We start from the raw sequence: 16,738 nt of genomic DNA on the forward strand, positions 1-16,738 counted from the left end.
AAACTTGTTTCCTCCGAAGTGAGCTTTAATGACTTTTCTGATGGGCTACGATGATATTAGTGAGTGTCATTTTCTGATATTATATGATGAAATGTGTTAAAATTTGGAAGATCTGTATATAGCAGTGGACCAGTATTTCCCTATGATTGATGCATGATGATTCAACATCAAGCATGGGCAGAAGATTACCTAAAAGCATAAGATAGGCCAATTAATCTTAATGTAATAGAGTTTGAGAAGTTCTTTTTTTAAGATTTCAGATGCCATATTGCAACTAATCCTAAACTACCACTTTTCAAGTTTTTGAATATTTAATACTTTATTAAAATATTCCGTTCTTTTCCAATCACATATTTGTATTGGGTCAGCGTTTCTTCATGTATTTCTGCCAGAGCATCCTACTATAATACATTGAATGCGGAGGCAGATAAGCAAATCCAGCTACCTTCTGATAAGCCAGATTTTAAAGAGATTTGCAAGAATGTAAAACATCACCACTCTTCTCATTAAGTTATTTATTTATTTTTTTTAAAGTATAATTTCCATTTTATTGTCTTTCCAGGGGACAGTATTTCTTTAGTCTTTAAGGACTTAGCTTCTTACATGGGCTTTGGTGGAGGTCGTCGGGCAGCACCAGCAGGTCTAAATCCGGGCGGAGGTGTTCGGTCCTTCCCGGCTTCCCGAGAACAATTCCTGACTGCCTTGCTGTGAATGGCACAACTCACGCAGTAATGCAGTTTCACCTACAGCTTGGGAAGCACATAGGCGTCGAAAACACTCGCTTTGGAAATGTCCCGGATGGCTGTGGCCTCTACGATGTTCCAAATGATGAGCTTCTTAATGGCCTTATCCTTGGGCATGTGTTGGGCACAGTTGGTGCAGCGAATAGGCTGCATGTGGCTGCGGCCCTTCTTGGCATGACCATTATTCCTTGTTTTCTTGGTCATAACAGTCATTTTTCATCAAAATATGCTATTTATTTTTATACCTAATGAGTTTATTACTGTTATATGAATTAATGTTTAAAATATTCTCATCTTAAAATTTCTACCTTGATAAATATTTCTATATAGACACACACACACAGAGCCAACATAAATGAAAGCTCAATTTTCAAGTTCTTTTAATTATTTTAAAGATGTGTAGAGGGGTTTTAGGGTTGAGAAATGTTCCTATAGGCACATTTTTCTTTCAGTTTCTCTAATGTGTCATGTTCCTTCCTACTGAAGGGATTTCACTCATGTCATTTCTTCTGCCTGGATTCCCGTCCCAGTGGAATAAATACATAAAAATCTTTTATTCTTCCCATATATCTCATCACCTCATCATGGAAGTATTTTATTACCCCTGGCATAGACTGATTTCCCCTTGACTTATTTATCCTTTGAACTTCTCTTAAGTGAAGCATAACACTTTTTTTTAGGTTCAGTTGTATAATTATTTGTTTAATACCTGGTAACCTTGAACAGAATATGTGTTTCGTGACAACTAGGGCCTGTCCTTTTATTGTTGTGTCTCCCATGTCTTCTATTGAATAAGTGCTCAATAAATATTTTTTTAACACACGTGTCAGGTCTTATGCTGGGTGCCAATGGGACGTTGGAGAACAAGGTTTTGACAGTTTAGTCTTGTGTTTAATTTGTTCCTTCAGATGTTTGATGACATTTTTTATATCTCTCCATTCTTTCCATCTTCTCTTTCTGTTTTACTTTGTCTGTTAAAGAATTCTGTTTAAAAGTAGTGCTCTGATTAGAACATTTGAAAAGTACTAAAAATAACCCTTCCCTCTTCCTCCCCTCGTATGATATACACCACTCTTAATTCTTTTGTGTTCTTCTGTCCAGTCTTCTTACTGTGGTTTTATGATTCGCGTAGTTGTGACCATTTGGCTTTTCTTTCTTACTACTGCATGTGCTATCTTAAACTTTTTATGATTATAAGGTAGCATATCTCATTCTAGAATATTGATATTATATTCAAAATATAAAATTTATAGATAAACCTTGCTAATATTTTAGAATATTTCTTTAGTTTTTAATAAGTGTCATTTGTACCGTTGACATAGAATATATTCTGATATTTTGCTTACTTAAACAGATTGAGTAATAGCTAATCTAAGTAGCTGGTTGTTTTTTCCCCTCATTTAAAATCTATTTTATTTATTTATTTATTGTTTTTCTTTTGTCTTCTATTCCTCATTTAAAATCTAAATCACTTGTTACTTTTTCTTGTTAATGTGAATGACCACTAAGTTGCTTCTCTGCAACTCTGCTTTTGTAGCAAGGAGACTAGTATCTATTTGTGAGTTTTCTTAATACCATGTCCATTGTTGAAGCCCTGTGTAAACCCTGTGTTTATGCATTTATACATCTTTCTAATTAAAATCGAAGTAGTAGCTATAATTCTCAATATGACTATTGCCTTTTTAAGATTAATTCACGTTTTATAAAACTTGTCTCTTTTTTGTATTAGGAAATGGAAAGGTCAGTAGTTGCACAGCTGCTGAAGGTAGTTTCACATCTCTCACTGGACTTCTAGAAGTTGAGCCTCTGCACTTTACTTGTGTGTCAACTAGTGATGGAACCAGAATAGAAAGGGATGATGCAAGTACGTTTACTGGTATATACCTTCTCTTATTATATACATTCTTTTATTACATATTTTATGTTGTAATAAAGTGATATATCAATATTTACATATCAGTTTATAGTATATGTAAATTCCTTTGCTGTCATGTTTAGTAGAAACTTATTGGTAGGAGGCACATTTTGGGGAATAATCATAAGTGGTTTCATATTCTTTTCTAAGTCTGTTGGGTTTTTTCCTACTCTCTAGAACCCTATGTTAAATCTTTTTGTTTTATGTATGTGCGTTTTTAGAAACATTTTAATTTGGAAAGTATCAAACATAACGAAAGTAGAGGGACGAGTACAATAGACTATATTTTCATTACCCACCTTCAGCAATCAGTCTTGATGGTCAATTTGGCATCATGATGTAATTTCTTGCGTTTAAAGTTAAAGGTATATTTGGTAATGTCTTTGAGAAGGTTGAGATGAGTGAAGAGGGAATACTGTTTTTTCAGCTAGTTTAAAACAACTTTGGATATATGAACCAGTATTTGTGTGTGTTGAATATATGGTGTTGATGTTTTAAATGAATAATCAGTGAGAACTTGTGTTTATTTTGTATATCTTACTTTCTGTGTTTTTTTCTTCACATTGTAGGATCAGTGTTTATTTACAGTTAGTTCTATCTGGGCACAAATAATTGACGTTTTTATAATTAAAAATATTGGTATATGGTTTTACATTTATATTACAGTCCCAGAAGTGTTGTTGAATATTGTCTTGAATGAATTCTGCTGTTGATGGTTTTTTGTAAGTAGGTGTCTTTTTGTTTTTTCAACTGTTTAACAGAAAGTAAAAATAGTTTGCTTGAGAAGTCATGAAAAATTTAATCTTGCACTTGGGTCCAGAATGGCAGAGTGTTTTAAAGGGAACTTAACAGTCCTTTGACTGCCTTTTTATTCAGAATCATCTTATATCTTCCAATTGTAGAAGTAACCACTAAGTGAAAATCATGGCTTATGTAGCTGACAGTTTTAATTTAAAAATAAAATTTTATATTTCTTTCATATGGAGATGCCAGAAGGGTCAAAATTCATTTGTGTTTGTTTTCTGGGACTATTGCAGTCATTTTGTAGAAACTTATATATTTACAGTGGTATGGAAACATGCGATAACAAGAAATTAAACTTCCAGAAAACTCTTTGGTTCTAAATCAGACTTTTTTTTTTGGAACTGTCATGAAATTAATTTTTTATTTTAAGAAAATTAATGTGTTTGAATAAGTAATACTTTCAGAAGTTATAAAATTTAAAACATAAAAGATCTGGTTTGAAAAAGAAAAGTATTCCCTCACATTCCTACCCATTTCTACTCCTGTAAAACATACAGTAGGACCAGTTTCTTGTCTTTCCAAAGGTAGTCTATGCATTTATAAGCATTCACCTCTGTATTCCACCCAGATTGAAACCACCACCGGCAGAGGGATACTTATTAAATGTTAGGTCAAAGTCCTGACTAGTGGTCATAAGGTTCTAGAAAATGACTGTAGTCTCTCAGCTTCTTGTCTCCTTTTCTTTTGAAACATGTTAATTGTGAAATATAATGCACATACAGAAAGGTGCAGAAAACAATTGTATAGTGAAGCAATTTATCACAACACAAACTGCCCATGTGACCACCAAGTCAAGAAATAACATTTCCAGTACTCTTAAAAAAAGATTTCTTCATGCCCCCTTTCCATTTATTTTTCCCTTTCTCCAAAAGGTAAACATTGTCCTAACTTTTAGAGTAATCATTTCTTGGTTTTTATTTGTTTCTTTGTATAACCTCTTAGCTACGTGTTCCTAAACACTGATTGAGTAGGGTCTGTATAGTACAGAATTTCATTTATGTCTTTGTTGGTCAGCCTTCTGTTCCATGTTATGGTTATTAAATTCACCTGTATCATTGCATATATAGATAGTTGGTTCATTTTCATTGCTGTTTAAGATTCTACTCTCTGAATAAAACAAAATTTATGTACCCACTATTGATTTGTGTACTGTTGAGTGACATTTGGGTTGTTACATTGTAGTGCTATTAGTACTAGTGGATACACTATTCTCTTAGGTATGAATGTAGAAGTTGATTTGCTGCTTTATAGGGTTTTCATATATTCAACTTTAGTAAGTAACGTTAAAGAAATGCACTCCTTAATTTACAAGTATATTAAGATTTTCTAGTTATCATCTTATTTTTCATTTCTATTTAAAATGCTGTGGGGTCAAAAGAAATACTTTGATTGTCAGTCTGCAAAATTTATTGGGAATTGCAGAGGATCAGCAATAATGCTTGACAATAATGTTTACTCTGCACTTGGTGATGTGTGCTCTGTATATCCACTTGGATATACAGTTGGCTAATTGTGGTCTTCAAATTCTCTGTCTTTGATTATTTTATCTGTTTTATTTTGTTTGTTTTTGTTTTTAGTTAATAAGATCAGCATGTTAAATTCTGTCATTATACCTGTGGATTTGTCTATTTTAGTTTCAACAGTTTTTATTTTATACATTTTGAAGCTACCATATAAATTTAGAATGGTTGTATCTTTCTTGTGAATTGAGTCTTTTATCATTAGGTATTCTCTCTCTCTCTCTCTCTCTAAGATTGATTTTCCTAAAATGACTTTGACATTTCTCTACCAGTTATCAGCTTTCTTTTGGTTACTGTTTGTATGGTATATATTTTTCCTTCTTTTTACTTTCAACTTTTCAGTGTCTCCTTTTATTTTAGTCATGTCTTTTATAAGCAGAATGTAGTTGCTTCCCCCCCCCTTCTTTCAATTGGAGTATTTAGTTTATTTACATTTAATGTACTTAGTAATATATTTGGATTCAAATCTACCATGTTTTTCATATATTCTATTAGATTTCTCATCTTGCCTGTTAGATGTTTCTTTTTCTCCTTTGTTTCCATTTTATTGGTGATTGTATTTTTATTGAGCTATTTTTCTACTTTTTATTATAATATTTTTAGCAATTATCCCAGAGAGCATAATATACACATATCCTTGACATCCAGAAATCCGGTTGCTTTTTTTTTTAACTATACAGTGCAAATATATTGAACATTATTTATCACCTTTCTAATTTATATGGCAATGTGGCTTTATAACCTTAATTTTATATGTATTTTAATTCCATGGTTGTTATTATAGTTTTTATATTCAATATTCCTTTGGCTTTATTTCATAATTCCATTTTCATTTCTCTATTTCTTTCTTTGCTTTTGAGCTTTTCTGTGGTTTGATTTTTCTTTATGTCTGAAAACTCTGTAAGATGACTTTTATTGTTCTTGTCTACTGATGGTGAATTAACTTAGTTTTTTGTGGGAAAATTTCAAATATTTTTTGAAAAATTAGATAAACCACAGTCAGTATCCATACATAGTATCTTAAACAATGCAGATGTCCTCTTTAATAACTGATTCCATTTTTATTGTAATTATCTAAATTAACTATGGTTTATTATGATGCACTTTATCATAATCTAATAAATTAGCATAATCAATGTCATAGTATCATCTAATTTTCAATACTTAATTAAATTTTTCTGAATATCATAATAATAACTTTCTACATTTGGCTTGTTTGGATCAAGATATGTCATCTTCATTCTTTTTTTAAAAAATAAATTTATTTATTTTATTTATTTTATTTTTGGCTGTGTTGGGTCTTCATTGATGTGTGCGGGCCTTCTCTAGTTGCGGCAAGCGGGGGCTGCTCTTTGTTGTGGTGTGTGGGCTTCTTATTGCAGTGGCTTCTTGTTGCGGAGCATGGGCTCTAGGCACGCGGGCTTCAGTAGTTGTGGCACGTGGGCTCAGTAGTTGTGGCTCGTGGGCTCTAGAGCGCAGGCTCAGTAGTTGTGGTGCCTGGGCTTAGTTGCTCTGCAGCATGTGGGATCTTTCTGGACCAGGACTTGAACCCGTGTCCCCTGCATTAGCAGGTGGATTCTTAACCACTGCGCCACCAGGGAAGCCCCCATCTTCATTCTTGAAGAGTATTTCACATGTTATAGAATTGTAAGCCAGCTATTATTTCTTCTAGTTATTTAAAGGTAATCTTTCATTTTACTTTACACTGTTTTTGATAGACATCACTTGTCAGTCTTATTATTCCTTTTTTAATGTCATTGTCAGTTTTCAAGGTGTTTTTGAGATTCATACTCTCTTCCTTCCCCCCTCCCTCCTTTATTTCTCCCCTTCATCCCCTTTCTCTCTGTTTTCAGCATTTTTCTATGATTTCCTACATGTGGTTTCAGTTGTATTTATCCTGGTTGGGATTCACAGGGCTTCTTGAATGCTTACTTCATATCTTACATCAGCTTTAGAAAGATCTCAGCCATTAACTGTTGAAACACTGCTTCTGCCCTGTTTTTTATCTTCTCTCTTTTTGCATCTCCAATTTCATGTATGTTACACTTCATCACTATAACTGACATAATTTCAACTTTTAAATCTCTTCTTTTACTATGGGTATTTTCTTCTAATTCATCTTAGTTTACTGTTTCTCTCTTTTGATGTAATCATTTGTGGGGGAAAAGCTATCTTTCCTTCACTCTGCTGCAGTGTCACCTCTCTTCAGAATTATGTGTTTGCTATCTGTGTGGGTCATTTCTGTTGCTTTGGTCAGTTTATCTAGCCTTATGCCAATACCTCATTGTCTTAATTACTGTAACTTTATGTTAAGTCTTAAAATCTGCTAGTACAAATCTACCAACTTTTTTTCTTTTTTGGTAGATTTAGAAAATTTATATATGAAGTTTTCATAGTGTTGTGCAGTCATTACCACAAATTCCAGAGCATTTTAATCACTCCAGAAAGAAACCCTGTAGCCATTAACAGTCACTCCCAATTCCCCTCTCCCCCATCTCCTAGCAATCACTAATCTGTTTTGAGTCTCTATGGATTTGCCTACCCTGGACATTTCACATAAATGTGGAATCATATAGTATATGACCTTTTTGTCTGGGTTCTTTCACTTGGTTTAATATTGTCAAGGTTTGTCCATTTAGCATGTCTAAGTACATCATTTTTGTAGCTGAATAATATTCCATTTTATATTTACCACTTAAAAATTTTTTTGGATATACCACATTTCGTTTATCTACCCAGCAGTTAATGGACATTTGGGTTGTTTCTTCTTTTTGGCTATTAAGAAAAATACTGCTGTGAACATTACTGTGTTAGGTGTTCATTGTGATGTATGTTTTCAGTTCTCTTGAGTGTATACCTAGGAGTGTAATCCACCAACATTCTTTTTCTTAAAGATGCTCTTTCATAAAGGTTCTGGGTCTTTTGTATTTCCATTTTTTTCCAGCTTTATTGAAATATAAATGACATGTAACAGTGAGCAAGTTTAAGGTGTACAGTGTGTTGTTTTGAAAAATTTATATATTGTAAAATGATTACCTCCATAGCTAACATCACGTCACAGAATTACTATTTCTTTTTTGTGGTGAGAACATTTAAGATTTACTCTCTTTGTAACTTTCAAGTATATAATGCAGTATTATGATCTGTAATCAATGTGCTGTACATTAGATCTCAGTAATTCAATTTAAATTTTAGAATTGGATTGATAATTTATACTCAGAAAACTTATTGTATTTTAATATGGGGTTTGAATATAAGTCAGTTTGGGAGGATTGACATCGTAACATTAAGACTTTCAGTCCATTAACATGGTAATATTCTTTAGTATATATTTATGCTAAATTAGGTATTCCATTTATCTTGGTGATGTCTTATAGTTCTTGGTGCACTAGAAGTTTTGCACATCCTTTTTAGATTTGTACCTAGCTATTTGATTTTTTATGCTATTATAAGTGCTATTTTTCTTAATTTTATTTCCAGGTTTTTCTTGCTGGTCTATAGACATATAATTGATCTGTGTATATTAATCTCATACCTGGTGACACTGCTATATTAACTTATTAATTCTTGTAGATTGTACATTCTTAGGGATTTTAAATATATACAATTGCATCATCTGTTAATAAAGAGATTTTTACTTTGTTGTTTTTCTAGTTGTTATATTTTTTATTTCTTTTTCTTGCTCTATCATGCTTCCTAGGACTTCCTGCATTTATACTGAATAGAAATGGTGATAGTAGTCATCTTTGTCTTGTTCTCACCTCTTTTTTTTTAATATCTACTTTTAGAGGTTCTTAGTATAAAAACAGAAAATGATATTGAAAACTCAGACTGTGCAAAAGATTTAAAAATTAGTTTTGTAGTAGCAGGATGACTTATTTTTCTTGGGTTGTTTATGTCTCTCATGTGTTTCTTGTGACTTAGCTCATTTTCCTTTAAATATTATTTGGGCATTAGATTTTTAAAATCAGTAAAGGGCTAAAATACACATGGTTAATATTGAAAAATCACTTAAATTACCCCCAAAGTACAGGTATAACATAAATGCCTTAGTAAGTCTAATAATTTTTCCTCTAGAGTTGGAATGAACTGCTGTTGCTTTGGTGGAACACTTGATGGAGCAAATGGATTTCATTTTGCAGCACACAACTTATACGAGTTATGATTGCTCTTTGACCAAGCTTATATAGTGGAATTTGTGCAAGTTAAATGAGGTGTATGATGGCTACACTGTAATGATCATGTTTTTTTTTTTAAGTTGAGGAAATTTTTAATTGTAAGAGGCTATGCACAGTTTTGTTGTTATTTCAATCTTTTGATTATAGCTTAGTTTTTAAAAATAGTTTATTTGAATTCTGGCATAATATAGTCATTGTTAGATGTTAAGATAGGCTGTCAGATTACCTTTTTTCTCCCCTTTTCAGGTATTTATGAGCAAATTACTTCCCTCAATTTTATTTTTATTTTTATTGGAGTACAGTTGATTTAAAATGTTGTGCTAGTTTCTGCCATATACTTCCCTCAATTTTAGATACATTATCTGTAAAATGGGGTAACATACTACCTACTCATGTGCCATTGCAAAGATTAAATGAGTTGATGTAAGTTCCATGCTTAGCACTATGCCTCATGTTAGGTTTGATTTCACACAGCCCTTGGTTCTAACCCTAGTTCTACCATTAGGTAGCTCTACAGGGTAACTTCTCTGAGCCGTTCTTTACTTAATCAACTAAAGACCAGAATCATAGTACCTGCCCTTCAGGGTTCATTTGTTGAATGCAGTAATTAATTAAAACAGTGTAAGGTAGTAGGTAATACATACTAAACATTTGTTATTATTGTAGCAGTTATCTTTCCTTAATATAAGTAAGTCTTTCTCTTACTTCACTTAGTATAATAATCTCCAGGTGCATCCATGTTGCTGCATATGGCATTATTTCATTCTTTTTCATGGATAAGTAGTATTCCATTGTATATATGTACCACATCTTCTTTATCCATTCATCTGTTGATGGACATTTAGGTTGCTTCCATGTCTTGGCTATTGTAAATAGCACAGCCATGAACATTGGGGTGCACGTATCTTTTCAAATTAGAGTTTTCTCTGGGTGTATGTCCAGGAGTGGGATTGCCGAGTCATATGGCAATTCTATTTTTAGTTTTTTAAGGAACCTACGTACTGTTTTCCATAGTGGCTGCACCAATTTACATTCCCACCAACAGTGTAGGAGTAGGAGGGTTCCCTTTTCTCCACACCCTCTCCAGCATTTGTTATTTGTAGACTTTTTAATGGTGGCCATTCTGACCAGTGTGAGGTTGGTACCTCATTGTAGTTTTGTTTTGCATTTCTCTAATTATTAGTGATGTTGAAAATCTTTTCTTGTGCCTATTGCCCATCTGTATGTCTTCTTTGGAGAAATGTCTATTTAGGTCTTCTGCCCATTTTTTGATTGGGTTGTTTGTTTTTTTGTTATTGAATCGTATGAGCTGTTTGTATATTTTAGAAATTAAGCCCTTGTTTATCACATCATTTGCAAATATTTTCTTATAGGTTGTCTTTTTGTTTTGTTTATGGTTTCCTTTGCTGTGCAAAAGCCTATAAGTTTGATTAGGTCCCATTTGTTTATTTTTGCTTTTATTTCTATTGCCTTGGGAGACATTGGTATGATTTATGTCAGAGAATGTTTTGCCTGTGATCTCTTCTGGGAGTTTTATGGTGTCATGTCTTATATTTAAGTCTTTCAGCCATTTTGAGTTTATTTTTATGTTTGGTGTGAGGGTGTGTTCTAACTTCATTGATTTACATGGGGCTGTCCAGCTTTCCCAGCACCACTTGCTGAAGAGACTGTCTTTTCTCCATTGTATGTTCTTGCCTCCTTTGTTGAAGGTTAATCATGTGAGTTTATGAAATTAAGTTTTTATTTCAGCTTTTTCCAAAATGTTTTACACAGATACTGGTAAATATATAATGGGAAAAAAGTTCTTTTATACTGTATATTTGAATAACATTGAAAAGGGGAGTAAATAAATTTTAACTTCGTGCGATTTCATAGACCTGTAATGATGGTAATGTTCATGGGTAAACAGTATGTGCCAGACTTATTTGACTGTGCATCTGAAATGTTTCTCTTCTTCTTAGTGTTCTGAGGAGCATATGGTAGGAAACATTGCTTTGCATATTCTTTGTGGGCAAGATTCTCTTTCCACGCTATGCTTTAAATGAGGAAATAGGTGTCGTTAGTCTTGTTAAATGATGTTCTTGTAATTGAAAGTTGTTTGAGCTTTTTAGGGGAGGGAGAAGAAGGTGGTGTTGCTGTAAGAAACTTAGTAAAGGAAACTCAGCCTATTTCTTATGCTCAGATTGTGTAAGAGTTTAGCCATATTAAATGAAATTTCTCCCATGCTGACAATATTTTTAAACTCAAAAGCATACTAATTTTTCTTTGATCAAAAGTCATTCCTGGATCTCTTATACTTGAATACTATTATTATCGATACATTTTTACCATTAAGATTTCCTCTACAGAGTCTTATTTTTTAAAGGAAAATTAATTGTAGTTTTAGTGTGAGAGTAGTATATACTTTGTATATGTTTCTCTGTGAACCTTTTCTTCATCCTGTTTTTTTCCCCCCCCCTTGTCTTATGCCAGTGAGTTCCTTCGGGGTTACTCCTGCAGTAGGTGGACTATCATCTGGGACAGTTGGGGAAGCTTCGACAGCCCTGAGTTCAGCAGCCCAGGTAGCTTTGCAGTCTCTCTCTCATGCAATGGCTTCAGCCGAGCAACAGCTACAGGTGCTGCAAGAGAAACAGCAGCAGCTTTTGAAGCTTCAGCAACAGGTTGGAGACTATTTGGCTCTTTGTTCATGCTGTCTCTAAACTTCAAAAGCTGAAAAAATACTGTAAAAATGACCATTATTTTTGTAAAGGAAATTAGGTTGACCGATCTGAGCTAATCATTTTCTACAAAAATTGAGGTAACATCTTTGTGATATACTTAAAATTTTTAAAACTTATATAAATGCATTTTCTTTGATACATATCTGGGGGAATATAATTGATATTTTCTTTGCAGTCTTTAAGTAAGTTCCATTCTTTACTCTGTTTATAAACACTCTTGGTCAAACATAAGAGTTAAAAGTTACTATTTTAATGGATTGAGAAACCTAAAACAACATTTTAAAGACCAATTAAATTAATGTGAATTAAAATTTAGTAATAATAGCAGACATTTTGGAAACTTCATACAATTCCAGGTGACAAATTGTATCAGGTTAGGCAACATGAGAATCCATTTCCTGTTAATACTTCGTTTTGAGGAGAACTTTGTTTCCTTATTTACATTTAATTGTTCTGGTTCCTTTCTGCCTTTGCTTTGAGAAATTCCTATGTCCCAAATAGGAAAGTTTATATCAAATATTTAAGGAAGTGTGTGTGTGTGTGTGTGTGTGTGTGTGTGTGTATGTGTGTGTCTATTATACACACACACACACACACACACACACACACACACATATATATATATAGCATAGAAGTACTCCATTTATGTTGAGTCCATTTTTTACTTAATTTCATTTTTATTGAACTAGGATCCAGTTAATCATGTTTATTTTCACAATATATACCCACGTAGTATTCCCCACAATTTAGGTAGGCAGGATTAGTCTATATTTGTTGCTTTTACTTCTTTTACAGAAAGCAAAGCTGGAAGCCAAGTTACATCAGACAACAGCTGCAGCAGCTGCAGCAGCATCAGCAGCATCAGCAGTAGGTCCTGTTCACAACTCTGTGCCTTCCAACCCAGTGGCAGCCCCTGGATTCTTCATTCATCCATCTGATGTTATTCCACCCACTCCAAAAACAACACCACTTTTTATGACTCCACCACTCACCCCACCCAATGAAGCAGTTTCCGTTGTGATTAATGCCGAACTTGCACAGCTTTTCCCAGGCTCAGTTATTGATCCCCCAACAGTCAATCTTGCTGCACATAACAAAAATTCCAACAAGTCCAGAATGGTAAATTACTATATTTTAAACAGGTGTTCTCTTAGACATTTAAAAATATTTTGATGTATATGTTAACTTTAGAAAGCAAAGTTTTATTATGTTAACTTGCTGTATCAAATTAGATTATTTTATTTAATGTTACAGAATATACATAAGGAAATAAGACTTGTTAACTTTATATTATGTTTATTAGTTTTTATAGAGCAAGAGTGATATCAATATAGAGTTATACTTTTTTCTTTTCTAGAATCCACTTGGCTCTGGTCTAGCCCTTGCAATTTCTCATGCTTCACATTTTCTTCAGCCTCCACCTCACCAGTCCATTATTATAGAACGAATGCATTCAGGTAATCTTTGATTTTCTTAAAATATTTTTTTTGCTTTGTCTGCTGGCCCTTTGAAGACTTAATATTTTGTAGTGTGATTTTCCTGTACAAATAAATCACATCTGCTCTTGGGAAAGTGCTTTTTACCAAGAATAAGCATTACATAAGGCTCAAGCTGTGTGCTTACCAAGTTGAATGGAAGAGTGCTGCTGAGTGGTTTCATTAATTCTATCCAAACAGTGGATTTCATCTGTATAAGAATCTCACCTGGGGCTTCCTTGCTGGTGCAGTGGTTGAGAATCCGCCTGCCAATGCAGGAGACACAGGTTCAAGCCCTGGTCTGGGAAGATCCCACATGCCGTGCAGCAGCTAAGCCTGTGCACCACAACTACTGAGCCTGCGCTCTAGAGCCCGCGAGCCACAACTGTTGAAGCCCGCGCGCCTACAGCCCGTGCTCTGCAACAAGAGAAGCCACTGCAATGAGAAGCCCGCGCACCGCAATGAAGAGTAGCCCCCGCTCACCGCAGCTAGAGAAAAGCCCGCACACAGCAACGAAGACCTAACGCAGTCAAAAATAAATAAATTAATTAAAAAAAAAGAATCTCATCTGTTGACCCATGGTTGACATAAATATCTGTCTTTATTGTAGCTGCTCAGTTACCATTACCCTAAAAATTATGCTTAAAGAAGTATTCATTAAGACTAGCATTCTAATGTTGGAACCATTTTTTGAGAATAGCTGACAGAATTACTGCTCATTAAAATAACTAAGTAGGATTACTAACATTTCATGGTCTCTGGATAGTTCAAATTTTACTTAGGCTTGTACCATGCTTATATGCTTAGAGACCTATGATCAGGATAGGTGCTTTTAATTAGAGCATGTTTACTAATATACTGTAGGCAACATTTGCCTTATTATCCTACCAAATGTTATTTCTGGGCTTGAGCAGCAGCAGAATTTAACAAAGTCCTTAGGTGTGTTTTATAGGAGGAATTAACATGAATATAGTGCATACTGTATCACTTTTCATCATATGAAGAGTTGAACCGTATTTGCTTTATTGCAGTGGGTTGTTTCCTCTTTGGAAGAGAGAGTTTTAAAAAAATAGTGTTACATGTTGTTTTCTGCCCAACTAATCATTCATTGGTAACAATAATTAGTGTTCATGGCATATAGCGTGAAATTCGTTGTTGTCCAGTCTTTATGAAATGTGAGCAGTTGTTTACACTATGATTTGGTTTTCTATCTGTGGACTTGACTGTGGCACGTAAGCCCCCTAAAGGGGAGAATTATGTTTTTTGTTCAGTAGTCTTTCTGTTTAGGAAAATACTGGTAACTGCCTTGTTTTCCTAAAAATGGCTCTATGGAGATGGCACTAGTCCTACAAGTTAAATTTAGTTGGGTTCCTTCACTGTAAAATGTAACTGGTAAGGTTACTATCTGCCCCTAACACAATAAAGAAGAAAAATAAGTAGGATTTTATTAATGCCTGCTGTTTCACTAATTGAGCTTATTCCTGAAATGTGTGTGAGTTGAGAGATGCAAATCTGCTCCTCTGTTTCTCTCAGATCATTCTTTTGTTAATATATGAGCTTACACATAAAAGACATACTGTCTCTTTAGTGTGGCCCTTAAGAGTAAGCCTTCTACTTCATTTGGTACTGAGCTGAAGAGACAGTGATGTGTCAGTATGGGAGGGAAGCATTGTTTGAGATAAGTTTTAGCTGTCTCCATTGGAGGACCTTCCTCAGAGATTTTTTAGTGTGGTAGTAATGACTACATGTGATTTCAGCCTTACGCTTGTCCTTTACATCTTAACCCCAATGTAAGATGCAACTCCAAAAGATGTTAAATAAGGCTTAAGAAAATAAAAATCAAATAATAAAATTTGGTATCAGTAATAAATACATTTAGTTGTAAAATTAAAAGAAAAAAAGACCAAATGACTGAAAGAAGAACCTATAGGTACTTCATTGAGTTAATCTCTATTTTTGCTGATTTACCTATTTTTGCTCTAAAGTTTTAAAATAAGCTTATATGTACAGTTGATTGCCTTCACAGTAACAAACTTATTCTTGTATATTTTTTAGTTAAATCTTGGGGTTCAAACTAATATAAATTGAGGTTTTAGACAGTTTTTGAATGAGAATTATTAACATTTCTTCTTACTTGTTTGTAGTTTAGTAAGTTGATTTCATATTTTAAGATGAATGTTCCAGATTGTTTCAGAGTGTGTCTTTTGGTTAATTGATACATGGTATTTTGTGTCAGCTGTTGCTCTCTGTCTCTCATAGGAGCAAGGAGATTTGTGACCTTGGATTTTGGTAGACCAATACTGTTGACAGATGTATTGATTCCCACTTGTGGAGACTTGGCCTCCTTGTCAATTGACATTTGGACATTAGGAGAAGAGGTTGATGGGAGGCGATTGGTAGTGGCAACAGATATAAGCACCCATTCACTAATTCTTCATGATTTGATACCACCTCCAGTGTGTAGATTCATGAAGGTAAAGAACTTCAAGAAAATGAATTGATATGCTTTCCATGTTTCTGATAAGTTATGAAAAAATTCAGACATATAATTTAAGAGTATCCTTATAGCACAGGGAACCATATTCAAAATCCTGTGGTAAACCATAATGGAAAAATTATGTATAACTGAATCACTTTGCTGTACAGCAGAAATTAACACAACATTGTAATTCAACTATACTTCAATTAAAAACAAAAGTATCTTTTTATAATTTACAATATAATTATCTTTTAAAATAAATGACTCAGATTTTTGTTGTGGTAGATGGGTGGTTATGTATATTTATAAGTTTTCATTTCAGATCACTGTCATTGGACGTTATGGAAGTACAAATGCCAGAGCTAAAATCCCATTAGGATTTTACTATGGTCATACCTATATCTTGCCTTGGGAGAGTGAACTGAAATTAATGCATGATCCTCTGAGGGGAGAGGGAGAATCTGCAAACCAACCAGAAATTGACCAGCATTTAACAATGATGGTTGCTCTACAGGAGGATATACAGTGCAGGTTAGTAGAAAATTGCAATATATTTTAGTCTTATTGAAACTCTGTATTTTCTATAATGTCTCCCACATACTTGTCAAGAAATGACTTTTCATAAGTGTATAGAAAAGAGCAAAAGGCGGTAGGACACTAGCATATTATAATAATGTTTAATGCATTAATATATTGTGATTAAATAATTGGTTCTGTTTTTTTTAGTACTTACCAATTGATTAATTGACCAATTGATTAATTCTTTTTTTTTTTTTTTTTTTTTTTTTTTTTGTGGTATGCGGGCCTCCCTCTGTTGTGGCCTCTCCCATTGCGGAGCACAGGCTCCGGACGCGCAGGCCCAGCGGCCATGGCTCACGGGCCCAGCCGCTCCGTGGCATGTGGG

General features: G+C 33.8%; 1 protein-coding gene and 1 pseudogene across 6 annotated transcripts in view; one reads left to right on the top strand and one right to left on the bottom strand.

The window, feature by feature from the left end:
• The window catches only part of BIRC6 (baculoviral IAP repeat containing 6), a 249,625-nt gene that overhangs the window by 78,381 nt on the left and 154,506 nt on the right, over nucleotides 1–16,738 (top strand). For 5 of the 6 annotated variants that reach the window (XR_008618874.1, XM_055089099.1, XM_055089102.1 and 2 more), the window contains 6 exons: nucleotides 2,473–2,619; nucleotides 11,633–11,820; nucleotides 12,676–12,999; nucleotides 13,238–13,337; nucleotides 15,615–15,829; nucleotides 16,157–16,365. Coding sequence is in view for 5 of the 6 variants with exons in the window: in XM_055089099.1 (XP_054945074.1) it covers nucleotides 2,473–2,619; nucleotides 11,633–11,820; nucleotides 12,676–12,999; nucleotides 13,238–13,337; nucleotides 15,615–15,829; nucleotides 16,157–16,365 (1,183 nt within the window). In the remaining variant the exon portion in view is untranslated. The remainder of the gene's footprint in view (nucleotides 1–2,472; nucleotides 2,620–11,632; nucleotides 11,821–12,675; nucleotides 13,000–13,237; nucleotides 13,338–15,614; nucleotides 15,830–16,156; nucleotides 16,366–16,738) is intronic. The other variant, XM_055089101.1, reaches the window with a different exon arrangement.
• LOC102979835 (40S ribosomal protein S26-like) lies at nucleotides 568–1,378 on the bottom strand (annotated as a pseudogene).

The sequence above is a fragment of the Physeter macrocephalus genome, chromosome 12 (genome assembly GCF_002837175.3).
Source record: "Physeter macrocephalus isolate SW-GA chromosome 12, ASM283717v5, whole genome shotgun sequence".
Taxonomy (NCBI): domain Eukaryota; kingdom Metazoa; phylum Chordata; class Mammalia; order Artiodactyla; family Physeteridae; genus Physeter; species Physeter macrocephalus.